Source organism: Balaenoptera ricei, chromosome 6 (genome assembly GCF_028023285.1).
Source record: "Balaenoptera ricei isolate mBalRic1 chromosome 6, mBalRic1.hap2, whole genome shotgun sequence".
Classification (NCBI taxonomy): domain Eukaryota; kingdom Metazoa; phylum Chordata; class Mammalia; order Artiodactyla; family Balaenopteridae; genus Balaenoptera; species Balaenoptera ricei.
In genome coordinates, this window is record NC_082644.1 from 122904284 (window position 1) to 122931920 (window position 27637).

The 27637-nt window shown below is 53.8% G+C and overlaps 1 protein-coding gene across 6 annotated transcripts in view; it reads left to right on the forward strand.

Annotated features, from left to right (window-relative positions):
• Positions 1–27637, forward strand: part of EHMT1 (euchromatic histone lysine methyltransferase 1) — a 152797-nt gene that overhangs the window by 63615 nt on the left and 61545 nt on the right. For 4 of the 6 annotated variants that reach the window (XM_059926158.1, XM_059926162.1, XM_059926163.1 and 1 more), the window contains 3 exons: positions 13381–13447; positions 17409–17965; positions 25050–25230. In XM_059926158.1, coding sequence (XP_059782141.1) covers positions 13381–13447; positions 17409–17965; positions 25050–25230 — 805 coding nt within the window. Of the gene's footprint in view, positions 1–12235; positions 12254–13380; positions 13448–17408; positions 17966–25049; positions 25231–27637 lie in introns of those variants that run through there. The other 2 variants (XM_059926161.1, XM_059926159.1) reach the window with 2 other exon arrangements.

Sequence of the window (27637 nt, forward strand, 5' to 3'; positions counted from 1 at the left end):
CCAGGCTGGGCTTGCCCTGACCCCAGCGGGGGGCGTCCCGGTGGCGGGGAGAGCGGAAGGAGGAGCGCGCCACCTGAGTTGCCTGTTGCTGCCGGGCACGGTGCCCTGGAACTCCGTGCCCAAGACAGCGGCGATCCTTGTCCCTCTCGGGGGCCAGCGATTCCAGTGGAGCTTAGAGGATGGCTCTTTTCTGGCCCAAGAGTCTGGGGTCTCAGCTGGAAGACTCAGCACTGGGGGTGGGTGCATCTGAAGGCTCTTCACTCACACGCACATTGGCACTCGGCTTCTCCTGTGGTCCGGGCTACTGCGTGACCTGACTTTAGATATCAGGGGGGAAATCACTTCAGCCGCATCTCAGGGTCCAGGCCCAGTGAGCGGCCAGGGCACACAGAGCCCACCTTTTGGGGGGAAATGTGAGCACCATCCAGTAGCAGGGCATGGAAGATGGGAGACATGTCGGTCTGGCCATCTTTGGAAGAACATCGTAGCTGAGAGAGTTCTAGGTCAAGGGAACAGCGAGGAGGTAGCGCCTTTGGTTTTCTTCTTTGCACAGAGGCCAGTTAAGGGTTAAGTAACAGATGGAAAGGGAGTCTGTTCTGATATTTCAAAATCCCTTAAACGTAATGTATGGGGCCACTTTGGATATTAATTGTGTTTTCCAGATTTAGGAACTAACTCTCCTTTTTCTGCCAAGGGGAAAAACAAAAAGACAAAAGAGGGACAAGGAAATCTGTGAGATATTGAAAGGATTCATTCTTTTTCTCCCCACCCCTTTTGATAATTAGCTAGTGAAATTGGTATGTGGAAAATAGTTTAAAATTAGGGGGTGGGCGGGTTGCGCTCTACATCTCAGAAGTTTCTTGGACTGCAGACGCGTCCCATCTTTGAGAACCTGTTTGGTGCTTACAGCCCGGCGTTGGCATCCCTGTGGTTCTCAGGGAGGGGATGCCACCGCTGGTCCAGGCCTTGGGCAGAGAGGGGCAAATGGCAGGTCGGGTTTGGCATCTCCTGTTTTGGCTAGAACCAAAACCTCCCTCCTCGTGGGAGAGAAGGTCCCCTTTGTGTTCCCCATGCTGGGTGTTGTGCAGTGGTCTCCAGGGCGCAGGCCGAGGCAAGCCTGGTGGCCAGTGTGGAGGAGGGGCTTTCCTTTCAGTAGTCATCAGATGAGCTGAGCGAGCCACGCCTGCCACGATGATGAGTGTCGAGAGGGTTTCTCCTCCTTTCTCTTAATATCGTGCTGTTGTTGGGTCTCTTTATAGCTCAGGTAGATAAGCCCTGAAAGCTGACACCCCCTCCCCCAATCCAGCACACGCGCCGCACGGCCCGCTGGAGCCAGGATAGAAATGCTGGTGGCCAAGTTGGGAGGGCAGCAATTCCCTGGGGGCACTGACTGCATCCTTTCCCGCCTCCCCAGCACATGGAGCTGTTTTACATGGTTCTAGTCGAGTTCATCTCAAATTCTTTCCGAAATGGCTTTCGCTGCTTTTAAACTTAAAATGTGCGTGTAGCACTTAAAGATGAACCTTCTCAACCTTTGTCCTTGAGACAGGAGTTCTGTGCAAATGCAAGGGTGATGTGACATGCGTGGATGCCAAGTGGCCTGGGCCTGCGGAGGCCGAGGAAACGGTCAGCTCTGGCTGGAGGCGGGGGCTCCAGTCCTGCAGCTTTCAGGCCTGAGGCCCGACCGCAGAGCTGGCCCCACAGCGAGTGCAAGGTCTGCAAGCCGCTGTGTCAGCTTTTGTGTTTTTCTGGAGCTGGCTCTCCTGCCCCACCCTCGGGGTTGGCCTGGCCCTGGGCGTGGTCCAGGGTCCCCAGCACACCATTTTGAAGATGAAGTATTTGGAGGCAGTTTTAACTTTCTGGTACTTTTGTGACTATAACCTTATTGTGGAGGTTAGCACTTCTGTGTAGGGAGAGTGTGTGGGAAGATGCTCACTTCCAAGGTAGCTCGTGGTTGGGTCTTCGAGCAGTCCCGCTGTGGGAGCCTGGAGAGGCCGGGGCCCTGTGCTCCCTCCCCTCAGAGGCCTTACCCCTCCCCGCTGAGCGGGTGGGGGTCTTACTCTCCGCTCCCGGGCAGGGCAGCAGACGCAAAGGGAGGTAGAAACCGAGCTCCCTGGTGATGGTCGTTGTCATGGTGGTTGTTACTGGTTTGTGGACGTGACCACATCATCTTTTTCTTTTCTTTTTTTTAATATTTATTTATTTATTTGGCTGCGCCGGGTCTAGTTGCAGCACAGGGGATCTTCGTTGCGGCACGCGGGATCTAGTTCCCTGACCAGGGATTGAACCCGGGCCCCCTGCACTGGGAGCGTGGAGTCGTAACCACTGGACCACCAGGGAAGTCCCTGTCTTCAACATCCAAATTGAGAAAGTTATTGAAATCTATCATTTGTCTATAGGCTTGTCCTTTTAATACACATTATCCAAAATATATCTAGCCCTTACTTACCTTTGAATTTTAGGAATCTTCTAAGGGGTAATGTCAGAGTTTCTATGATCATTCTCCCACCATCCGTCATTTATTTAACAAAAAAGAAAAAAGTCAGCAGTGTGGTAGAAATCGATGGGTGGGCACCTGGGAGGCAGAGCCGTGGGACCCTCTTGTGCGGGGAGTGAGGGTCTGGGTCTGCCCAAGGCTGTCACCTGGGTGGGAAGGCCCCTCACCTCTCAGGTGAGCAGGTGCAGGTGCCAATGAGGAGGCTCATGGGTCTGACAGTTAAGTACAAAGGATTCCTTGTAATTTTCCTGGAGAGTTAGTGGAGATTCCTCATAGAATCCTAACCTTAATGATCTGTGCTGTACGGTTGTCCCTTGGTATCTGTCGGGGATTGTTTCCAGGACCCCCTGCAGATACCAGAATCGTGGATGCTCAGGTCTCGTGTGTGAAATGACAGTGCTGTTGTTTGCATGTCATCTAAGCACATCTTCTGTATCCTTTAAATCACCTTCTGATTATTACTTATAATACCGAATGCAACGTAAATGCTGTGTAAACAGTTCTAAGTACAATGTAAATGTTATGTAAGTAGTTGCCGGTGCCTTGCAAACTGGCAAATTCAAGTTTTGCTCTTTGGCACTTTCTGGAGTTTTTTCCCCGAATATACTTGATCTGCAGTTGGTTGAGTCTGCGGGGGTGGAACCCTCGACACAGGGGGCCAACTGTGTGTGTGTAACAAAAACTGTCTTTTTAAAAAGCATGTAGAAGCAGATGTTGTAAACTGAGGCTAACTGCATCACGACAGGTTGCACTTGGTGCTCATTCTTCTCACGTCCAGTGATGGCCAGTGGGGGCGGATGGGGGCCCTGGGCCTTGAGGAGGGGGATGCAGGCTACCCTGACGTCGCCTACAGATAGTGCTGTTGGAGCGGCAGGTGCTTCTTACGTGCTTGTTCTGTGGCTACACTTAGCGGGAGGGACACCAAATAAGTGGTGCTGCTGTGAGAACTGGTACAATTTGTTTTACTCGCTAAGAAAATCCGAGTGGGACTTAGCAGATGGACGTCTGCGTCCCCGTGATAGACACGCGGTCGCTGTCTCCTGTCCTGTGACGTCACTGCAATGAACGCAGCCACCTGCCAGTGTCACCTAAAGATGACTTTAGAATATGACTTCTCTGGTCTTTGCAGCTGGGTATGTCCCCCTCCCCCACTTTTTTGTTAAAAAGCAAACGACTGTACGCTTTTTCTTGGGAAATGCTCTCTGTAATGTCGCGCAGCCAGAATTGGTTGCCTGAGTGTACTTCAGCTGCTTCTCGCCTTCCATGGAGTTGGGGGGGTCTTTGCTGCACAGACGTGCTGTGTGGAATCTGAGACCGGTCTGTGTCGCTGGCACAGGTCCTGGCCGCTGCCCTGTGCGGAAGGGTGCCCTGTTGTCCCGCACGCACGTGGGGAGCAGGCAGGGTCCAGAGCAAGGCGAGGCAGGGCGGGTTCTTGGCGGGGCAGCTGCGGGGTGGTGGGACTCTGGTGTCTGAGCGGCCACAACCACACTGAGGGCTGTGTGATTGGAAGTTAACTTGAGGAGCGTTGACTGAAACAGGAAAAATACGCAACGTAGGAGCCGTGAGCTGAGTTTTATTCCGGATCTTACCGAGGACTGTAGCCTGGGAGACAGCGTCTCAGTAGCTCTGAGGGGCTGCTCTGAAGAGGTGGGGGAGTGGCCAGGATCTGTGTGGTCTGGGCCAGGGGGTGTGTGCAGCCAAGCACACATCTCGGTAGAAGGTAAACTGCTAGTCACGGGGAAGGGGTATTTCCATTAATGATTTTAGCCCTTTTTTCCTGTGTATGGGAAAATGCAGGAATTTGGGTTCATTAAAATTCTTCTGAGATACCTACTCTAAGGGGCCTGTTTTTCCAAAGCACAGAGAGCCTCTCAGGGTGCGCTGTCCCTCAGCGCTGCAGTGGCTCAGACTTAACCCTTGTAGAACGGGTGGTGGGTGCGTTCTTTCTTTTACATAGGGATACCTGAAGACCCTAGCAAGACTTTTTTTTTTTTTTTCCCACCACCTTGAGATGTTTTTATTGAAATGCATATGGTATGGGTAACAAGCGACCTCCCTGTGGTCCAGGTGGGACCTCTTCCCCCAGAGATGGGTCAGGACAAGCACCCCAATGGGGCAGACAGTCTCCCAAGTGGTAAAAGGGAGCCAAGTTAGGGAAGGCCTCCCATGCCAAGGCATAAGAGATGGTGTGAGAGGAGGACTTCATAATTCCTTTGGTGTTTTTCCTCTGCATTTTATTTTCTTCTGTGTTCTATTCTCTTATGAAGAAATTGTTTGATTAATAATTCTTTTTCTTTTTAGATTTCACAGGGCAGAGAATATTGCCTTTTGAAATGTAAGCATTGCCATTTCAGAATTACAGAAGCCTAGGGTCCTTCTGTCCTTTGCTGATCCTCACAGACTCAGTGTAGGGTTGCCAAGTTCAGCTAATAAGAATACCAGATGTGGGACTTCCCTGGTGGTTCAGTGGTTAAGAATCTGCCTTCCAATGCAGGGGACACGGGTTCGATCCCTGGTTGGGGAACTAAGATCCTGCATGCCGCGGGGCAACTAAGCCCGCTGCTCTAGAGCCCGTGCGCTGCAACTAAGACCTGACACAGCCAAATAAATAAATAAATTTTTTTTTTTAAAAGAAAAGAAAACCAGAGCCTGATGCATATTAAAGTGGTGAAGAAAATTAAAAAAAAAAAAAAAAAAAAAAAAGAATACAGGATGCCCAGTTACATTTAAAGTTCAGATAAACATACTTATGCTAAAACACGGCTTGTCATTTATCCGAACTTCAGATGTCGCTGGACGTCCATGTCTTGGGCAGCTTGTTGCACTCACTGCCCTGTGTTGGCCTTACACATCCAGCACGGGGTCAGATTCTACCTCACCTCTGGGGATGTGTTTTTTCCCTTAGGGTTTGTGTATATCGAAATCTGCCAATTTGCATTTAAGGCAAAAACTTCACAAACTGGAAAGTTTTCTTTCTTTTTTTCTCCAGCCACATCAGCTCCTTAGACAGGATGTGAAAACTGATGCTCCAAAGGGTAGAGTTTGTTCTTCTGGGAGGGGTGGTCAGACCCAGCTCGCAGTGAGCGTGTGGCTGTCGCACTCCCCAAGGGGCGTGCTGCCGCTGCCGCTCGCTGGCCACTCTGGCCACCTCCTGGGCAGACTTCGTACCCCCGCCCCGGGGCCTTTCAGCTGGGTCTATCTGGGATTTTCTCAGAGGCGGTGAAGAAGTCGAATGAGGGTCTGGATAGGCTGGTGGAGGGACTCTTACCGTGAGCAGCTCTGGCGTCACGGGTCCCAGCTCCAGTTTTACTGTCAAAAACGGCAGGTCACCAAATGTGAGGACGCGAGGAGGGCTAGGACCAGCTGGCAGGGCTGAGCCTTCAGGGCATTGATGGAGGGCAAGGCTGGAGGGGGACCGGCCTGTCCTCCAGTGGACAGATGGACTCGAGAACCTTGGCCACATGGTGCAGAGTCTGAGGGTTTTCTTACGGTTTCCGTTCTGTTTAAGGAATGTGGACACTCGAGGCAGGAGCGCTTTGTTTTTGCATATTTAAGAAGAGTTGAGTCTGACTTCCTTGGCAGTCCAGTGGTTAAGACTCCTTGGTTCCACTGCAGGGGGCTTGGGTTAGATCCCTGGTCCGGGAACTAAAACCCACATGCAATGTTGAGTTTAGGACTGTGAAGATTCCTGATTCTGTGAAGAGAGGGGTGTCCTTGGGTATAGCCCCACCCCTCAGGACCCCGCACCTCCCTTCAGTCTTTCCTCGCTGCTTTCACCCTGTAAATGTCATTTTATTTAGAAGTTTGTATGTAAAACGCTCTTTGACTGCAAGAAGCCCCAGAATCTCTGCAAATCCCAGGCTCTGAGAGGATTCCCTTTTTCAGTCTGGGTTTGGGAGTGTGATATGAAGTCTGCTCCTGAAATGTTCTGGAGTTCGGGCAGATGTGCTGAGGATAAAGAGGACAAAAAGCCTTGGAAGGAGCTGTTCTTCTGGAATTGTCGTGTCTCGGTGGTGCAGTGGACGAGAGTTGCATGGCGTGTGTGCCTTGTGTACACCTGGTGAGCACACATGGCCCCCGCTGGTTCCCGCTGCAAGCTGTGGATTCTTAGTCGTGCCCAAGTTTGTGGCATCTGAAAAACGGAAGGCCTGATGCTTACGGATGAGGTCACAGGTCCGGGTTCCTGGTGCCTTTGCGGGTGGGGTCTGACTCTGGGGATGTCTGTCTTCCAAGGAGGAGGTGAAGGAGGTGCAGGTCCTTCCTTCTTGGGACACATGGGTCTTGGGGTGGAGATGGGGCCCAGCCTTGCGGTTGAAGCCCTCGTGATTTGGGCGGTGGCCGTGGTACTCGAGCAGGGTGAGCAGGTTCGGCCCGTGCTGAAGGAGGGACGGAAAGTGGGGCAGGTCGTCTGGAGCGGGGGGGCCCACTCCTTCACCTCCTGTCTTCCTGAGGGTGGGGTGTTGGGGTCTCAGGCCACGGGGGCCATGGATCTCTGGGCTATGGGCAGGGCTGCCGGGGTGAGCTGCCAACACTGGGGCAGGGGCTGTGCCTTCAGAGAAGCCAGGTTGGGGAGGCCTGCGCCCTGACCAGTGACCTTGATCAGTGACGTGGCCTGGGGGAGAGTTTAGATGATTTTATTGGAAGTTCTTCCAGGAAAGAGACCAGGCTTTTGGGAAACGAGTTAGCCACTGGCGGACCTTCACCGGTGTTGATTCTGTTGTCTGTGTATGAGTGAGAGACTGGCCTTTGGGTTCTGTGCCTCTGCGGCCATGTTGACTTAATTAAGAAATTGAATTGCTGGCCGGTTATTCATGCACATTAACGTGTTTCACTCCCATACAACTAGGTAGATGGTCGTAAATGGAAAGGTCTTGATTTGAAGTCGAAAAATTACCTCAAAACTTTGTTTTAACCCATTGTTTTGTTTTGCTTCGATCAGGGAGAAAGAATAACCTGCTAGGCTAGACAGGGTTGAGGTAAGTAGTAACGTTTCTTTATTGTGAGCTTTATGAATATGTGCTGCTCTTCCTTTTTATGCAAGAGAAATTGGCCACTGGCAGGGCCCATGTCTTAAATAAGGCACAGCAAGTGTTAGAGCAGAGCCCTAGGGCAGGTTTTGTCAGGTAGAGGCTTGTACAGAAGTTTCAGACCCAGGGAGTATTCCTTTTCTTTGATACTTGTTTTTCATATTCATCTGATAAGCTAATGTGTCCCTCGTTTGGAGACTAAATAGCATCCCAGACTCCAGCACACTGTCCCCTGCCCTAGGTGTCAGCCGCTCGGGTGTGCCCCTCCTTGCCCACCCCTGCCTGTCCTCTGCCCTGCCTCCTCCCCCATGCCACCCCCTCCCCCGGCCCTCCTCTTCCACCCTGTGCCACCAGCAGCAGTCTCTTAGAGAAACGAGCGAGGAGGTGCTTGGGTTTTAAGTAGGAGACAGAAGTGAGGCAGAGATGGCGGTGCTCTGTTTCCGGGTCTCACGCTCACCCAGGGCCTGGCGTGTTGTGAGCACGTCAGCGGGTTCCTGAATGCACTCGGGTAGACGCAGAGCAAAATAGCGGCCCAGTCTGGCATTATTTGAAAGTGTGTTACATAATATTCTTAAAACAGACTTTTTTGGGGGAAAGGTCATGAACCTTAATTTTGTGGATGGACGTGTGGCTGGTGCTGTGACAGGAGGCAGCTGGTTTGCTGCTGTGTTCACGGGGTCCTGGGGGCTCTGCCCGCCCCGGCTTGTCTCCGGACACCTGCTGTGTCCATGGGGTCCCGGGGGCTGTGCCCGCCCAGCTTGTCTCCAGACACCCGTTGTCACCAGTCAGGGCCCGGGGCCCAGAGGTGTTGTCGGCGGGCCCGGTGTCCTTGCTGTGGGGCGGTGGCCCCAGAGCGAGGATGAATTCAGTCACTAAGCGTGTCGTTTGGTGCCACCCTCTTGATTCCTGCTAAGGTGCCGACAGCATTGCCCTTGTACCATCTGTGCAGACGTCAGTACTGCGAAACGGGTGAGTGGGATCCTGCTGGTGTTACGAAAACAGTCTTGATCTCTGGAAGGGTCTTGGGGACCCCAGAGAACTGTTTGAGGGGGTTGAAGGGTGTAGGCGGTTGGCAGTTGGGATGCAGCTGTGATGGGCTGGGAGAGGCAGTGAGGCCCGGCCACGTGGGGCTGAGGGTGAAGACGAGGCACAGCCCTGCCTGGCCCTGGATGGACGGTGGGAAATCAGGGGCCTGGGATCAGACATCCCGGCCCCACTGCCCCAACCCGATGGGGACAGGTCATGGCATCATTACTGAGAGATGTGGCCCGGACAGGTCCTGGGAGGTGACGCCTCAAGTCAGGTGCTGCCAGTGAGGTCAGGGGGCAGGCGGATGAGTTAAGATGAGTGAAGCAGGCCTGGGCAGGAGGGCGTTTTCTCCAGTCTAGACCCTAAGGGTCAGTACCTACATGCAGGAGTGAGTGGAATCTGACTTGGTGCTGGTCCCGGCTGTCCAGAGGCCAGCTCTGTGGGGAGCCCCCCGGAGCCTGTCCAGCACCCTGCCAGTGTCGCCACAGCTCCTCACTGTTCCAGGTTCTGGAAACCCAGATTTTGTGTGAACTCTCCTGCTTTTCAAATGTTGATAGTTGATGGAAGGTGGAGACAGCTGTGCCGTCTGGCCCCTGAGCCTGCTGCTCCTTTGGGGGTCCCCCCACCCCGCCTCTAGTGGTCTTTACGTCTTGGTTCTCCTGCTCTCTCCGGACCTGTATCCCACAGCCAGTGCCGGAACCCTTGCGTTTGCCCGCAGTCCTGGGCCCCCGGTGACACGGGGTGCAGGCGCAGCAGTTTGTGGAGCCCCCGGTGCACGCGTGTTCTGTGTCCTCACGCATCCTGGGCTGCGGGTCTGCTGGCTCCGCGTCAGGTGCCAGGTCCGTCGTCCTCACAGCAGCGCCTGGAACAAGTGGTCCCTGCCTTGCAGCTGCAGAAGCCAGGTGACCTCGGCAAAGTGCAAGGGGACAGAGGAGCTGGATAGGGCCCAGGTCCTCAGGTTCCAAGCCTGTGCTTCTGCGCCTCTGCCGTGGACCAGTTCCCCTCTGGGAAGTCCTTGCTGCTGCCTCTCTGTTGCCTGCAAGACGCCCTGTCGTCATTTCAGTTCTACCCCGTCTGCCCCGTGGCCGCACGGCGTGCTTCCAGTCTGAAGACTTTCCTAACTTTTCCTTTTTAAAACGCTTTAATTTGAAATAATTTCAAACATACAGAAAAGTTGCAAGATTAGTACAGTGGCTCCCATCTACCCTTCACCCAGACTCCACTTGTTATGTCCTTCACATGTGCACATGTGTGCACACACGCACACACATGCATCTTGTCTCCCCTGACCCGCACAGAGGTAAGTCCAGGCTCTTATTTACTACAAACAAGGACATTTCTCTGAATAACCATCAAGATAGCCGATGTTGACACAACCGTCTGGTCTGCAGTGCGTACAGGTGTCATGGTAATCACACTAGAACACGGTGCCCGGTCGCTGCGCATGCGGTTGTCACAGTAGCCCCTTCACAGCGCTTTCCCGCTCTGGACGGGGAGTTGAGGGGACTCCAGCTTCTCGGTCTTCCTTTTCCAAGGGCACATTGCGTTGCTTTCTGGAAACCTTGGTGGCAGGAAGGGTTAGGGTTAGGGTGCGTCCCATCAGGAGACCTGCCGCTTTGTCCGTGACCGTCCAGTGGGTGAGGCTACAGGTTTCTCCACGGAAGGTCACTGCTTTTCCCTTTGTACTTGAGGACAGTGTTGCGGCGAGATACTTTGAGATTCTGTAAGATCCCGTTTATTACGAAACTTCCTCCACGAGTTGTAATGGTGGCTTCAGCTCCCAGCCCTCTCTCTGCCTTCAGTTGTTGGCATCTAGGATAAGGAGCTTTCCCTGTTGGATTTGTTTGTTATCCATTCATTTATTTAATGCTGGTGTTAATTCGCTGGTTTACCATTCCTGTTCTGTCATTATTCATTTTGATGCTCCAAGTGTCGCAAACTCGGGAGTGGGCATCCCTTGGGTCTGTCCTGGTTCTTGGATGCGCCCTGCCAGCTTTGAGTGCTTCGTTCTCAGGCACAACCCGAGGTTCTAAGCTCCTCTTGTGCCCCCGCCCTGCCTGCAGTCGGTCCTCTCTGCCAGGAGCCTCAGTCTCTCTGTGGAGGTGGCACGTGGGAGCCGAGATTCTGTGCCGGTGCCGCCCAGGGGCCCTTGCGCTGCTCAGAGCTTCTGCTGTGCGCACTGCCGTTGGCTTGCGTCTTCTCTGGAGGTTTTCCTCCTCCTGTTGTGTCCCCATATCCCAAGCTCACTCTGGGGTTAGTTGAGGCTCTTCTTGCAAAGCAGAGACTGAGGTCACCCATCCACCTTTTACTGTCGGGATTGTCACAGCCCCTGCCTGCGGGAGAGCTGGCAGGGGTTTCAAGTGTCTGCCAGCAGTTCTGTTTGGTTCTGGTTTTGTTAGTGGTTTGGGCTACGTGTTCCACCTGTAATCCTTTCCTGGTTGATGTCGATTTTGTGGGTTGCTGGCCCTTTGGAAAAGGCAACGAAGACCATGTTCCCTCTTGCTAGGTGCACACAGGTTCAACTCACAGAGCATCTGGGTTCAGGAGATGTCGTCTTTCTTGCCCTGGTCGTGGGCCGAGCTCACCCGCAGCCTCAGTCTCTGGGCCTTTGGGCTTCCAGACGTGGCACTGGCAGTGCCCACAAGGAGCAGGGTGGCTGCAACACGTGTGGACTGTGCGTCTGGGCTGTTCCAGAGTGCCCCTCAGGCTTGCGCCACACCCAGTCCCCTAGGAAGACCCTGTTTTTCTCTGCCACACGCTTTCTCAGCCCCTTCCTCACGCCCGGCACTGCCGACAGGTTGGGGACAGGACAGGTTCCCCCCTTTGGACCCTGAGTGCTCATGCTGGCAGGGCAGACAGGCTGGTGGTGTGCCTGGTGGTGGTGGGACCAGTGGGGCCACAAGGCGAGGTCCAGGTGAGGCTGTCTGAGGAGGTGGAGCTTGGCCTGCTGAGGGGTGGCGGGATCCAGGGGCCAGAGGCTGGCATCAGGGTGTGGGAGGGGGTGCCAAGGGGAGCAGAGGCTGGGCTTTGCCATCCACGATGAAGGCTTGTTTCTCCTTGATGAGGAGGGATGTGTCAGGTCTGACTCCGTAAGAAAGTACTCCCCTTCTTCTGGGAGGAAGGCTCTGAGGCCTCAAGAGTTTCCCTTAGTGCCTGGCACCAAATTCCAGCTTCCTAACTGCGGAAGGGGCAGCAGGGAGTTGGCCAGTGCCAACAGAGCAGGACTGTTTAATCCAGGCCCGTAGATGGTATGAGCACAAGGCCATTGGGAGGGGTTGGAGAAGAGCCCCCAGCTGGCTACCCGTCACCGCTGCAGCCTTGCACCCCTGTTTATAACGTCACAGCACCCCACACTCTCGCTGAAGTTAATGTGTTTGTTTCTTATCCCCTGACTGGAACAGGGCTCTGAGGACTTTTCTGAAAAGGACCACACATGGCTTTGACCACAGAGGTCTCTGTCACATCTTGTCTGTTACTGTTCACAGGCCTCTGGGGATGTAAAAACCACTGTCAGCTGGCCCTGTGGCCTGGACCCTGCTGTCCACTGAGGCCTCCCCTTGGGCTGGCAGGTGCCTGGCACACGACAGGTGCTCAGGAACGGTGGCTGGCCTTCATCCACGTGGCCACGGACACGACTGAGCTCCTCAGCTCCTAGAACAAGGGACCCTGAGTGACCAGCTAGGAGCGGATGTCCACCCAGGTGCCATTGGCTGTGGTCTGGGGGCCAGGACCGGGTAGTGCCAGTGAGACCCTACCCCTGTGTGTGTGCATGGACACATGCCTCAAAAAACAAGTCCTCTTAGGTCCCCTGAGGAGTTCTCAGGGGCCCCAGGGATCCTCAGCTTACACTTTGAAAACCACTGGGTTTCAAACCACTGGTCCGGCCAGACGTGGAGCCCCGGGAAGGTAGGAGAGTGGAGCCTGGAAGTGGCCGGAGGGAGCTGGCCGTGCTCGTGCCCCTTCTTGGCCCGCAGGCCTGGGGTGGTGGAGTCAGCGGGTGGGGACTTCTGGAGGTGCCAAGGAAGGAGGGCGCCGTGGAGGTGGGGGTCCGGGTGGGGGTGGGCACTGCTCCAGGGAGCCGCCTGACCCCAGTGAAATTAGCAGCGGGAGCCAGGCTCAGGAGGAGTGTTCCGAACATATGTTGTGGTGTTTCTTGAAGAAAACATTCCAGAACGTTACGCAAGCGTTATGGGAGCTAGGCCCCTAGACTCTGGATGTCTAAGCGAGATGCCTAGAGGGTTTGCGTCAGCTGCTCCCCCTGTGGATGGGACGCCTGCAGAGACCCCGCTTAAGGGTGTGTTGTGTGTTTCTGTTCGTTCTCTAACCAGACTCTCACATTCCCGAAGGCAAGAAGTTTGTCTTAAAACCATTGCAAGAGGCATCGTGTAATTCATGTCTCTGTATGGTAGACTCAAATATTTAGTGATTCAGGTTTTTATTGAATTTTCTTGATTTATTCATTTCTCTAACTTTTCTGTAGGTTGATGGACATTTGAAATACTTAGATGGATTGTTGTCAGCAGCAGAATGCACTTTGAAATAAATTGTAGCATTCCTATAATAGAGAAGACATTTGCAATTTTAGTTACGTAAGCCATGCGTTCTTATTATTAAAAGACTATCCCCCCAGTACAGTTGAAGTAGAGGTTTCTCGGGACTGTGGCTGACTGCTCGGCCTCCTCCCGAAGAGACCGTGTCAAGAGCATTTTCCACTGGCTTGCGGTGCCCTGTCCGTCCTGTCCTTGGTGGTTTAGTTTTGGTTTGGATGCGATGCCCACGGACAGGAGTCCTGCTGGCGGAGCCCGGCTGACGTTTATTTCTCTTTAGCAGGCGGTTCCGGCGAAGGGGGAGACCAAGCAGGACTGCGGCCTGGGAGCCGAGCTGCCGAGCGAAGGTAAGGGCGCCTGGGCCCCCTTGCCTGGCCACCCCTCCTCGGCCAGGCCTGCCGTGCGGCCTCCTCCTGTGGGGTCCCAGGCTCATGGTCCTCTGGGAGGGTGGAAGCCCTGTGCGTCCTGGTCCTCAGGGTGCCGTGGGGCCAGCAGGGGGGCGGCCGCACCAGGTCTTGGGGCGTGGAAGCTGCCGCGGAGGTGCCAGGAGGTGGAGGGAGGCTGGCGAGGGGCTGGTACATAGGGGAGCTTTTGGAGAGACGGGCCCGGAGTCGGGCTGGGAGGTGCTGGCTCTGGGACAGACCGTGACAGGTAAACCCCACTGTCCCACCCAAGCTGCCTGGGGGTGCCAGCCAGGCCCCTTTGGAGAGCAGCGTCCTGGCTGGATACCATGAGGTCGGCGCCTGGGAGCCTCAGATGCTGGTGTCCGCCCGGCCGTGTCTGCACGGGGCCTCCTGTGCGAACAGCAGGACCGTGCGGACGAGAAGCGTGTCTCAGTGTCGTCCTGCTGGTCGGTGGTGTGGCGCTGTCCCCACTGATGTGGGAGGAAACCCGCCCGCACCGCGCTCCTGCCCCTTGTGACGGTGATCGCTGCCCGGTCCCGGCCGCACACCCGCGCCACCGCCCCAGCCTGGTCCCTGGACGATGTCTACCCGCCTCTCAGCTGGGTGGGGAGGAGGCTGGCTCGGGGCCAAGGTCAGGCGAGCTTACCCGGGCTGTCAGATGCCCATCTGGCCCTGCATCCTCTGAGAACACACAGACAGTGGCCCGTGGGTGGCGGAGGCCAGTCTGGAGAGGTTGCCGTGTGTGCAGCAGTGGGAGGCGAGGGCCCTGCCTTGCCAGGCACTGCAGGGAGACGGAGGCCTGTGCCCCAGTGTTCCGTGTAGACCTGTGAGCTCGGTGCGGGTGGCCCTGAGCCTCCCAGGACGAGGCCTCGAGTGGCCTGGTGGCAGGGACCACCTCGTGCCCTAGGCTGGCAGCCGCTTTTTGTGTCCTCCCCGAGCTGTGGTGCGGCCCCCACGACGGGAACTGCCACGGCCCTGCCCCTCCCTCGTGAGCCCACATGCTGCTGTGACACCTTTTCACATCCACGGGGTCCTCTGCTTTTGTGACCGCCCTGTGCGCACCCGAGGGTGACGGTGGGTGAAGGCAGAGTATGGGCCCCCAGCTCGGGGCTGATGGCAGGGCAGCCTTGCTTGAGAGAAGGGACCCAGCAGCCCAGGCCACAGGGCAGGACCGTCTTACCTGTGAGTGTGTCACTTAGCGTGTGACCAAAATGCTTCAGGTTCTCGTAGAGCTGTTGGGGCTCAGGGAGCTGGGTGGGGTGGGGGTTGGGCAGCTGCCTGGCTGGCTTCCCAGGGCTGTTTCCAGCCTCACCCCCTCTCTCCCTGGGGCATCTTCTCCAGACGGCCCAGCTTGGACGGAAGGCCGTGGCCCTACCCTGCTCTCCACCCTCGCCCTGCACCTCAGGGTGCCGCATCCGGCCCACCAGCCCCTCTCTGCTGCACCCCGGCTGGCCCTGGGGCGCTTACCTCCCGGAGCTGCCCCGCACACTGTCCTGCCTGTCCCTTTGCTCACAGTGGTGGGACCTCTGAAGACCTGCCTCAGCGTTTTCCTCCTGGCGCTGTCCTCCTCCCCGTTCCTTGAAATGTTCCCTTCCTTGGGCTCCCACCCTGTCTGCCCTCCTGGGCCCTTTTCTAAAACAAGTTGTGGATGAGTGATGCCAGGTGCCAGTCTCCTCTGCACACGGCCCCTGAGCCCAGGCCTGGGCCCTCCTTTCGAGGAACCTACAGACTGATTCCTGCAGCAGCTGCACCATGTCCATTCCCGCCAGCAGCGAGGGTGGCTCCTGACAACACTCGTTGGCACCTTCTTTGTGGTTACAGCTGTCCTAGTGGGTGCAAAGTGGTATCTCGTCGTGGTTTTGATGTGTATTTCCTTGCTGGCTGGCGATGCTGAGCATTTTTTTCGTGTGCTTATTAGCCATTTGTGCATCTTCTTTGGAGAAATGTCAATTCAGATCCTTTGCCCGTTTTAAAAATTGGTTATTGATTTTTATTAATGCATTGTCCGAGGTTTTTAAAAATATATTTTAGGTACAAGTTCCTTATCAGATGTGTGATTTGCAAACACTCTCTTCCAATCTATGGGTTGTCTTTTCACCTTCTTGATGGTATCCTTTGAAGCACAAAATAAAGTCCAACTTATCTGTTTTTCTTTGGTTGCTTGTGGTTTTGTTATAGCATCTAAGAAACCATTGCTTCATAGATCATAAAGATTTATGCCTGTGTTTTCTTCTTATAGTTAGATCTTGGAAACGTTTTCAGTTAATTTTTGTATATGGTGTGAGGTAAGGGTCCAACTTTATTCTTTTGCAAGTTGAGATGCATTTGTCCTAGGAGCTTGCCTTTCTGAGCAGCTGTCAGCGTCTGGCCCCCGGGCGGCTGTGCTCGACGCCCCGGGACTGTCCACGTCCCCGTCCTCCTGTGTGTTGGGAGAGGCCCATTTCCCCTTCCTTCGCTGTGCTTTTTCACGATTTACTTTGCTGTTTGTGAAAATTTATTTTCCCTGCACATTTTAGAATAAGGTTATGGAGTTCCTCAATACACTGATTGGAATTTTAATTAGGGTATCATTGAACTTAAAGAGTCAATTTGAGGCGACTTACATCTTTGTATTTTTGCCATCACATTCAAGGTCGTGAGATATTTCTATTAAAATTTTTTTTCTCTGCAGAGGCTTTGCATGATCTTGGTTAAAGTTTTATATCCTTTATAGTTTTCCTGCTTTTTTGTGAATACTGTCTTATTTTTTTTCTTATGTTTTCTCAAAAGTTAAGTTCGGCGTAGAAAAATGCCTTTGGTTTTTGTACTTGATTTCAGATTTGGCAGCCTTGCTGCACTCGTGTTTGACTTGCCGACAGACCAGGTGTGCAGGAGAGCCCAACCCTTGTCGCCAGGCCTTGCTCCTCATTTCTCTCTCCCGTGGGGTCATCTGGGACCCCACTCTTGTGTGAGCCTTTGTGGTGTTAATGGATGTCCTGATGTTTCTGATCTTACACGGAATTCATGCAACATTTCTGAATAAGTGTATCTTTGCTGCAGATTGGCATGCGGCCTTCTCCAAGTTGAGTAGGTTTTTACCTATTCTGTTTTGCCAAGGGTTTAAAAAAAAATTAATAGCTGCTTATTCATTCAGACAGTACTTACTGCACTCGTGTTTCTGTGCTCAGGGTACAGTAGTGAACGTGGACTTCTCCTTCCAGGGCCCAGTACAGTCGTGATGGAGTCATGGCAGGTGATGTGCTGTAAACAGGGGTGCAGGGGTGAGGGGTGGTGGGGTCTTGGATGTGACCACAGACCCTCTGCACCCAGCGCTGTAACCGTGAGCTTTCTACTGGGGTCTGTAGTGAGGCTCCACGTGTGTCGATCTGCTGATGGGAAGTGTGTTTCTTGTTTATCAAGTTGTGGAGGAGACGCGCTTCAGAGACCAGGGGTTTGTAACGAGGCTTCTGGCTGACAGACTGAAAACTCGCCCTGTTTTCTTTAGGTCTGTTTTTGGGAAGCTGCTCCCGAGGCCTTGTTTCCTGTCTCTGAATCCTACCCAGTTTTGTTTTCCAGTGGTGAATTTGTTCCTGGAGGATATGTAAATCCTGCATAATGTGTTTGAAGTCTTTTAAGAATTCACTGGAGGAGCGGGGTGTTTGTTTCAAGGACCACGCCCCGCCCACACCTCGCTAGGGGCGGGGCACAGACTGCCCTTCCGGGGATGGGGTCATTCCCCCCTTAACTGACTCACTGTAGAGACAGTGTCTGCGACATACTTTGTATTTAATCCGTCTGAACTCAAATGTTTGTCTATGAAATAAAGTGGTTTTTCTTCAGACAGTTCAGTGTAAGCAGGGCACTGGGGGCTCTCGTGTTGGAGTCACAGGCGGGGCAGCCACTGACTCTTCTCCTCTGTCCGCAGGGTCACCTATGGCTGCTGATGAAGGCTCGGCAGAGCAGCAGGGAGGGGAGGCCCATGTGGCTGCAGACGGGGAAACCAACGGGTCCTGCGACAAGAGCGATGCCAACGGCCACCCGGCCGCTGTGAAGCACACTCAGGAAAGCACGAGAGTCAGCCCGCAGGAAGGAGCTGGTCCGGTGGCCCGGATAGCGGAAAATGGGATTTTGGACAGAGACACTGAGGTGGGGAAGCAGAACCACATCCGAGCCGACGGCTTCACTCAGACTCCCGTCGTCGGGAGCAACGGCTACTTCCTCGGCAAGGCCCCCCTGTCTGAGCCACCGCTGCGGGTGGCTGGTGCCCTGGCCTCCTCCCTGCCCGGTCACGCCGCGAAGACCCTCCCTGGCGGGGCTGGCAAAGGGAGGACTCCTGGCGCTTTTCCCCAGCCGCCGGCCACCATGCCAGCCAAGCCCGGGGAAGGCAGCAAGGACACAGAGGACAAGAAGGCCCCGGCCCCGGGCGCTGACGTCAAGGTCCACAGGGCTCGGAAGACCATGCCGAAGTCCATCCCGGGCCTGGTAACGCGTCCCTGTCGGGGTGGGGCCGCTCTCCTGTCTGTCTCCTCTTTTGTTTCGTGTGCGGATGGCAAGTGGACTTCTGTGCGTGGAGGGGAGAGGCCGGGAAGTGGTGGGGTCGTCAGCCACGGTTGCCTGCGGGCCTTGCAGGGTTCCCGAGGCTGACCCGTCAGCCTGGTTTCTGGGCTTCTCCTCATAGGTGCCTGGGCTCACCGGGAGCTCCTCATCCGCTTTGGGGAGTTACTGGCTTGGGAGACTCAGCACCCGCCTGTCTCTCTGGGGAGTGAGTAGGCGGGAGGGCGGCTGGGGCCTGGGAGTGATGCGCTACAGACACAGGGCGTGGTTTGCTCCCCGCTTCCTGCATGAAGTCCAGGTGTGCAGTCAGACGCCTGGCATTGCTTGTGCTGGCGCTGCTGGTATGGGTCGGACCCTTCCCCAGGGGCCCCGCGGCCTGACCCGTGTGTTTCTCCAGCTCTAGAAGGTTCTGCACGGCTTTCCTCCCTGGAGCTCCCCTCTTCTCCAGCTTCCTCATTTGTTCCCCAGCACTTCAGTCTTGCTGGTCATTCCACATGTTGATGTTTTCAGTTTGACAGTTATATTTTTCATATCCAGTGTCTTGGATTAGTTTTTTAAGAATACCTGCGTTCTTAGTTACATCTTTGTCTTATCCTTCAAAGGACAGTTATAACCCTTGCATGGTCTTGGTTACAACTCCTGTCTCCTCATGTGGGGGTCTGTCTGGCCTTGGCACCTCTTGTTCGGGTGATTTTTCCCCTGAAATGACTTTCCGCCAGGAGTGTGCTCATCTTTGTTTCTGTGCTTCCCTGTTGCCTGGCTGTCGCCTGCCTGCTGTGACTGTGGAGCCGGGGGGGGTGCTGGAAGCTGGGCCGTGGCCCACTGCCCACGCAGCGTGGGGCCCCTGACTCCCCCAGCCCGGCCAGCCCTGGCCTGACTTCTGCCTTTCGTAGTATTTTTATGTACGTGCCGAAACTTAAACATTTTAATAATTATTCACGGGAAGCTGCACAGATAGTACAGAGGGAGCCCACGTCCCCTCCAGCCGGTTTCCCCCAGGGTACCACGGTGTGGGTTTACGTGCCCACCCAGCACTGCGAGCCTGCCTCTGTGGTCACCCCGGCCGTCCCTGACCCTGTCCCCCATCTCTGGAGGTGTGTTGTTTCAGGTATTCTGAAATGCGGGATGGCAGAGTTCGGGGGCTTTCTTCCCTCACTCCGCACCCCTGACCCCACCCAGGCTATGTCTGCAGGGCCCTCCTTTGCGTGTCGACAAGTTTTGCGTGTGTAACCGCTCGCCCATCGAGGGACATTTGGGGGTTTTCAGTTTTGGGGTGTTCCATTAAAGCTACTCTGGATATTCATGTACACATTTTTGTTTGGATAAAAGTTTTCATTCCTCTGGGTAAAATATCCAGGAGCCCAATTGCAAGGTTATGTGGTAATTGGATATTTAGTTTTATAAGTAACTGCCAAACTGCACTGCACAGACTGCTACATTTTATGTCCCTGCATCCTCGAGAGGGGTGTTTGGTGTTGCCTCTTCTCTGTCGTAGCTGTGATTCCTCGTCGTGGTTTTAGTTTGAACCTCCCTAATGACTGATGGCGTTGAACAACTTTTCATGTGCTTATTTGCCATCTGTATGTCCTTTTTGGTGAAATGTCTTTCATATCTTTTGCCCACTTTACAATTAAATATTTAGGGAGCTTTGAGAGTTTTGGATATGGACCGTTGTCAAGTGTTGGTTTGCAGATGTTTTCACTCGTTCTGTAGCTGGTCTTCATCCTTTCGCTACTGAAGACCCTATGGCTTTTCTTAAAGCAGAAGTTCTTCATTTTGATGAAGTCCGGCTTACACAGTTTTTTTCTTTTAAGGCTGTGCTTTTGGTGTCATGACTAAGAACTCTTCACCCAGCCCTAGATCCTGAAGATTTTCTCTAATTTTCATAGTTTTTTAGTTTTATGTGAACTTTAAATATATGACCTGTTGTGAATTAATTTTTATATTAGATTTGAGGCTTAGGGTGAAGTTCATTTATTTATTTACCTACCATTTTTTGGCCCAGCATTATCGATTTTAAAATGCGTGTCAGACAACAGTATTTATTTATCTCCTCAAAATTATACTCTTCTTCCATCCTCACTTCTAGAATTTTATTCTAATGTATTTTTATTCTCAAACATTTTTTTATATCCCTCTAGGGGGTAAAAAAAAAAGCAATCTGAAATTTAATTTCAAGAAATATCTCTGACCATAAGGTTTATGCGAGGGTTAGCTTTGTTCTGGATGGAGTTATTGTAATTAGTAGTAGCATGCAGTCAATTGCAACACATATTTTGTTGGATATTACTGAGCACTCTCAGGCTGGTCACTTGTAGCGAAAGAAAAGGGAAGGATTTTGAGGCTTTGGAACCTGATTTCCTGAAGACCAAGCCCATCTGCTCCACACCCTGGAAACTTCATCTGCTCCTGGGACCCCTGCCGGAGGAGGGGATTGGAGACGTGGAGATTGGGTGCCCGCCTGGCTCCCGGCCCAGGTCCAGACCCGGCCTCTCCTGCCCTCTGGCTTCTCTTCTCCCCAGACCCAGTTTAGCCTTGTTTGGTTTTCTTCGGAAAGCATGTTTTATTGAAAATTGCGTTTTGAAAACAGTCATCCCAATGATAGAAAGGGTGTTACATGCTTATGGCAAGAAATCCATTGTCCTTTAAGAGTTTAAAAATGCAGGGCTTTTCACAGCCTGGTGGCGTCGCATCCCCAGGCGGGGCAGGGCCAGTTTGCCTCTCGGACCCAGTGTCTGTGCCGTCAGAAGGCGCCGACACAGGGTTAGACTCAGCCACTGTTCACGCCAAGGAGGTGAGAACTTCTGGAAGGAGACCCTTTTATCCCGCATTGGCACGCCAGTGTAGACCCGTCTCCCTAACTGAATTGTGCTCATCCCTGGAGGTGCCACATGGAGACCTCCGGCTTCTCCTTGGGTGGCTGTGTCCCCGCGCTCTCCCTGGCTCCTTCCACACGGCCCCCCAGTAGTCCCTGGGTTCTGGAGAGAAGATGGAGAGAAGATGCGGGCCTGGCTGGGTACTCTCGGTCCGGGTGGGGCGGGTCCTCGTGCAGCTGGGGTGCAGGTGGGTGTTTGCTGCACCCAGAAGAGGGGGCACCGGGCTGTGAGGACTCGCCCCGGTTGGGCCAGGCCCGACGGTGGCCGGGGCGAGGAGGGGAGAGCCGCTGAGCAGAGCGAGCGCTGGGGTGGGGAGGCCCGCGGGGGCCAGACGCGGTTGCCCTCGGGCGTCTCGGTCACACGCTGTGACCCGGGCGCGTGGCAGGTAGGTGTTGGCGCAGGTCCTCTCTGCACGTGGGTGACCGGCTGGGGCTCTGCGGTGCCCCGCCGGGAGGTCAGACGCCAGCTCCTCCGCCTCGGTGGGTTTGCTTTGTCAGATGATAGGGCCCTAACAAAATTTGGAGTCTTCACTCAAGTTCAGCCGTTCTTAATTTTGTTTTTTAGATTTTCAAAAATAATACCTTGAATCAAAGAATGGATTTTGTACCGAGTGAGAACGAGCCTCATGTGGCTGTTTCCTTCTCAGATTTAGCTTCTGCCTTCATCCATGTATCCTTTAAACTCCTGTGTCACGTCTGTCTTGCAAGCGCTGGTTGAGGTGGTAGCTGGCGTGGTCTGTGAGGTCGTTGGTGGGAGGAGTGAGGGAGCGGTCGTGTCAAAGCAGTGACCTCCTTGAGACAAAGCTCGCTTATTTGAGAAGGACTGGAGAATTGACGCAGCTAACAGGTTACCTTTACCAGGACTGTCTGTGCCAGGGCACGTTAGCGGTGGAGGCCACGGAGGAGGCCTCGGCCTGCGCTGTGTGAGGAGGAGCTGCGTGCGGGGCCCAGGCGGGGAACCTGGCAGAGGAGCCAGAGGGCTGAGCGTGGGTCCCGCTGGGAGAAGCCGAGTCCAGGGCCGCCCCTGGCAGGCCTGTTGGCATCTCCCCGCTGTTGACTCCCGGAGATGCGGACACTGCATTAAAATACGCATAACATAGAATTTACCATTCTAACCGTTTTTGAGTATCCAGCTCTGGGGCATTAAGCACATTCACATTGTTGTGCGGCCGTCACCACCATTCTCCCCAGGACTTTCTCGTCTCCCCAGACTGACGCTCTGTCCCCATTAAACACTCACTCCCCTTCCCCACCCCCAGCCCTGGCCCCGACATCTGCTTTCTGTCTCGGATTGACTACGCTTGGTCCCTCATATGAGGATTTGTCCTTTTGTGTCTGGCCTGTTTCACTCAGCACAATGTCCTCGAGACAATGTAGCCTGTGTCAAAACTTCCTTCCTTTTTAAGGCCAGATAATATTCCATTGCATGCGTGTACGTATACACACATGTACATTTGGTTTATCCATCATCCATCAGTGGGCACTTGGGTTGCCTCCACCCCTTGTCTGTCGTGAATGATGCTGCTGTGAACACAGTTGTACAAAGAGCTCTTCGAGTCCCTGCTTTTGATTCTTCAGAGTGTGTACCCCGAAGTGGAATTGCAGGATCATGGGATAATTCTGGTTACTTTTTGAGGAAGCTTCACACCGTTGTCCAAAGCATCTGCGCCATTTTACCTTCCCCCCAGCAGTGCACAGAGGTCCCAGTGTCTCCATACCTTCACCAACACTTGTTTTCTGTTTGTTTGATAGTAGCCATCCCAGGAGTGTGAGGTGGTCTCATTGCGGTTTTGAGTTGCATTTTCCTGATGATCAGTGATGTTAAGCATCTTTTCATGTGCTTTTTGGCCATTTGTATGTCTTCTTTGGAGAAATATCTATTCAGATGCTTTACCCATTTTTAAATTGGGCCTTTTTTTGTTGTTGAGCTGTAGAGTTCTTTATATATTCTATGTATGATTCCTTTATCGGATATATGATTTGCAAATATTTTCTACCATTCTGTAGGTTGCCATTTCATTCTACTGATTTTGTCCTTTGATGCATAGAAATTAAAAAAATTTTTAATGGACGTATAATTGACTTACAATATATTAGTTTCAGGTATACAGCATAGTGATTCAATATCTTTATATATTACAAAAGGATCACCAGGAATAGTCTAGTTACCATCTGTCACCATTCAAAGTTATTACAATATTGTTGACTACATCCTCCATGCTGTGTGTTACATCCCCATGACTTACTTATTATATAACTGGTGGTTTGTACTTTTTAATCCCCTTCACCTGTTTCGTCTGTCCTCCCCCATCTCTCTACCCGCTGTTTATTCTCTGTATTTATGAGTGTTTCTGTTTTGTTATGTTTGTTCATTTGTTTTGCTTTTTAGATTCCACATACAAGTGAAATCATGGTTTTCGTCTTTTTCTCTGACTTATTTCATTTAGTGTAGTACCTCTGGATCCATCCGTATTGTCACAACCAGCAAGGTTTCATTCTTTTTAGTGGCTGAGTAATATTCCATTGTGTGTGTGTATAAATACACCACATCTTCTTTATCCACTTGGCTGTTGACAGGCATTTAGGTTGCTTCCACATCTTGGCTATCATAAATAGTGCTACAGTGAACATAGGGGTGCATTTATCTTTTTGAACTGTTGTTTTTGTATTCTTTGGATAAATACCCAGGACTGGAATTGCTGGATCATATAGTAGTTCTATTTTTAGCTTTTTGAGGAACCTCCATAGTGGCTGCACCAGTTTGCATTCCCACCAGCAGTGCACTAGGGTTCTGTTTTCTCCACACCCTCTCCAACATTTGTTATTTGTGGTCTTTTTGATGATAGCCATTCTTAGAGGCGTGAGGTGATATCTCATTGTGGTTTTGATTTATAAGAAATTTTTTATTTTATTTTTTTATTTTTGGTTGCGTTGAGTCTTCGTTGTTGCGTGCGGGCTTTCTCTAGTTGCAGTGAGCCGGGGCTACTCTTTGTTGCAGTGCGCGAGCTTCTCACTGCAGTGGCTTCTCTTGTTGTGGAGCATGGGCTCTAGTTGCGCGGGCTTCAGTAGTTGTGGCTCGCAGGCTCTGGAACGCAGGCTCAGAAGTTGTGGTGCATAGGCTTAGTTGCTCTGTGGCATGTGGGATCTTCCCGGACCAGGGCTTGAACCTGTGTCCCCTGCATTGGCAGGTGATTCTTAACCATTGCACCACCAGGGAAGTCCCTATAAGAAATTTTTAGTTTTAATAAGGTCTAATTTATCTTTTTTCTTTTGTTGCCTGTGCTTTTGTTGTAATATCCAAGGGTTCATTGCCAAATCCAATGTCATGAAGCTTCCCCCCTGTTTTCTTCTAAGAGTTTCACAATTTTAGGTCTTTGATCTGTTCTGAGTTAATCTCTGTCAGTGGTATAAGGTGAAGGTCCACATCCATCCTTTTGCAGGTGACTGTCCAGTATCCCTGCCCCGTATATTGAAGGATCACACCTACTTTGTGCACAACGAAATGTGGTTCAGTGGAATCGGGTTTGAGATCAGACTGTCTCAAGGCTGTAGGTGACTCTGGGGAAGCAAGTGGTGGGGCGGGGGCTGAGTGGTGTCTGGAGCAAAGGCAGGGCTGTTGGTCGGTGCCAGGGGGTTGGCGTCCACATCACAGGACCACAGGTTGTGGTCTCAGAAGGCTAAGGCCGAGACACTGAGGAGATGGGTAAAACTGAGCAAAAGCGTCTTAAAGGTGTAACATGATGATCTGTCGTGGCGTGAAAACTGCTTGGGGGAGGTGCACTGTGTAGCCGTGATCACCTGGAATGTGCCCCGTCTGGGTATTTTCAAATGTAGTCATAGTTTATTACCTAAATCACAGGCTGGCTGGCTTTCTGTAAAGGCCCAGGTGGGAGACGGTCCCGGTTCTGGGTGCCGCACGTGTCACAGCCGCTGCTACTTCCCTGCAGAAAGGCAGACTCTGTTCTTGGCCTGTGACGCCGACCTGCGCCTGTCACAGGCGCTCTGGTGGCAGCGGGTTTCCGCGCTCTCCCCTCTCTCCTCAGTGCACATCTCTCGGGGGAGGGGTTTGGTGGGAGAGGCACGCTGTTTCATCGCCGCCTGCCTGTGCGTCATTGTCGCGTTGTCTTTGTTTTGAAGCACGCGGCCGGTAAGGACCCCAGGGAAGGCCGGGACGCCCGCGACCATGAGGAGCCGAAAGAGGAGTTGAGCAGAAGCGCCTCAGAGTTTGGACGACAGCAGCTTTTACCCCCCTTCCCGCCCCTTCACCAGTCGCTACCTCAAAACCAGTGCTACGTGGCCACCACGAAGGCACAGACAGGTAAAGGGAAGCTGCCGCCGCCTCGCTCTCGGGTGTGTCCCGAGCCTGCACTGCAGAGAACGCGGGCCCCGCTCCACCCTCACCCGGTGCTGCGTCGCGTCCTCCGCTTGTTTTCAACTTCCAACTTCCAGATGAAGATCGTTTTCATTCCAACAGTCTGCGGCCTTGGTCTGATTGGGTGGAGGGCTCTGGATTTGAGGAGTCTCCCAGCTCATGGGTTCAGTGCTGCAGGGGCACTGCGGTTCAGGGGCGGGTGGCAGTGGGGCGGCTCCCCTCCCAGCCCGAGCCACCTCTCCTCACGCTCACCTGGGGGCGTGGGGGAGCATCGGGTGCCTTGTGGGGCCTCGTGCAGGAGGCGGGGGCTGGTGAGCGGCCCCCAGGGAGGCTGCCGTGGCAGGCGTGCCCGTAGAACCTGCTTCCCCTGCAGACCCCTCCGGTGCAGACAGGCCTCTCCGCCAGGCCCGGCTCACGTCGCTGAGGACTCACAGACGAGGGGGAGGCGGCCCCCCAGGGGCTGCCCTGGGGTGGTCATGTGCTGGTTGGGGCCTGTCTTCCTCAGGACTTTCAGAACACTTGTTGCTTATCAGTAATTTCAGACCAGAGGTTCTGCAGAGGATGTCTGTGGCCTCCCCTGTTCCCCTCCCCCCATTCCACCATGTGCACAGTCGCGTGTCCTTCTCCCACCCAGCGTGTAACGTTTGCTTCTGAACGTGCGTGGAAGTTGCAGACATGGGGCCCTGGGCACGTCCGTGTTGTGCGTGGCGCCTTCTCGGGCAGTCGCTGTAGTGTCAGAGCCTGGAAGGGCCCCCCCATGTGACGCGTCGTCCAGGCCTCAGGCCCCACTCGCCTTTGCCAGTCAGTCGTCCCAGGAGGCATTTCTGGCCAGCTTCCTGCAGTCCCTTAGTGTGCGTCTTGACATCTGGAGCGTCCCCATGGGGTCGCTGCTGTCTTCCTGGGTCGGGCTCGGGTCACTGCCGTCCCCGAGGGGTGTGTGTCCTTGCTGCATCCCCCGGGAGTGGGGTGTGGGTGTTGGTCCTGCTGCGGCAGGGCTGGGTCTACAGGTCCTTGGGTCGTTGTCCTTTGTGTCGTTGGAGGCGGGGCTTAGAGGGTTGCACGGTCCCACCTGGCAGCTTGAGCATCTAGGGACCCACTCCCAGACTGATCGTTCCAGGATGGCTTCCAATTCCATCGCCCCCTCCTTACTTCCTAGTGGAGCTTCTGCTGGAATGAAGGGCCTCCCCTTTCTAGCCTTGCCTCTGTCTCAACTCATGGATCCTTATGTGAATCTCTGGGCTCCAGTCCGTCACCGTCATGTTCACATTGTCCCGGGTTTGCCCTTCAGGCTGGCTCCTGAGTCCTCCGATGTGACCCCCATCACTTTGTGAGGACTTCCTGGCTACACCAGGTGGACCCAGCCCGTCTTGTCCTTCCCCAGGCCTGGGACCAGCCGTGTCTCCAAGGAGCCCTTGTTCTGTTTGTTGGAGCACGGTGGTTGGTTAGAAAACACTGTCAGTCTGTCTCCCCACCACCTGCAACTTTTGGTCTATTTCAACTCAGTATTATTTGTTTCAGAGAGTTAAAGCTGGACAGAGTTGCATGTCTCTGTGGAATTACACACATGTGTGTAGGGCTTGGCGAGGAATGTCAGGAGTCGGTTCTTCTGTTAAAAAGTTAAGATTGGGGAATTCCCTGGCAGTCCAGTGGTTAGGACTCCATGGGTGTGGGTTCAGTCCCTTGTCAGGGAACTAAGATCCTGCAAGCTGCAAGGATCTTTTATCTTAATAAAAGTTAAGATTGTTCCTATTTTAGCTTTATTATTTCCTTATCTGTTCAATCCAAGTTTTCTAAACAGAAGTGCTGAGTGTGTTTAGCAGTTTCCCACATGGGTCCTTCTCTACCTTTGTTTCCTTATCTGAGGGCCGGAGACGGCCCGCGGGCTCAGGACAGTGTGAACGGCCTGGTGCCTGGCGCTCCTGCAGCAGCTGCCCGGCTCGCTCCCTAGGGAGGCGGCAGGCCCCTCTTGCTGTGCCTGCATCGTCCCCGCCCCCGCCCCTGCCCCCCCCCCCACCCGCCGCGGGAGCAGGGGCCCGTGGGGATGTGGCCCTGTGTGACGGCTCGCCGGAACAGCCTGCCTCGTTCTTCAAACCTTCCTCCTCCCCCCTTCCCCTGGCCGGCGCATTACACTATCACAGGAAGTGCACGCTTTCGGGCGTCTCTTCTTGTCCGTATTTTAAGTCACTGTGGTGACAACCCCGCCCCGGAGGGCCTGCTCTTGCCATCCTGCTGCAGAGCCCTGCTGTGGCGCGAGCCGACGGCAGATTTGCACAGAGCTCACAACTCACCCGCCTCCTCCTGGGGGGGCACCTCTGCCGGCTCACCTGTGCTCCGTTCAGCGCGTGGACGGACG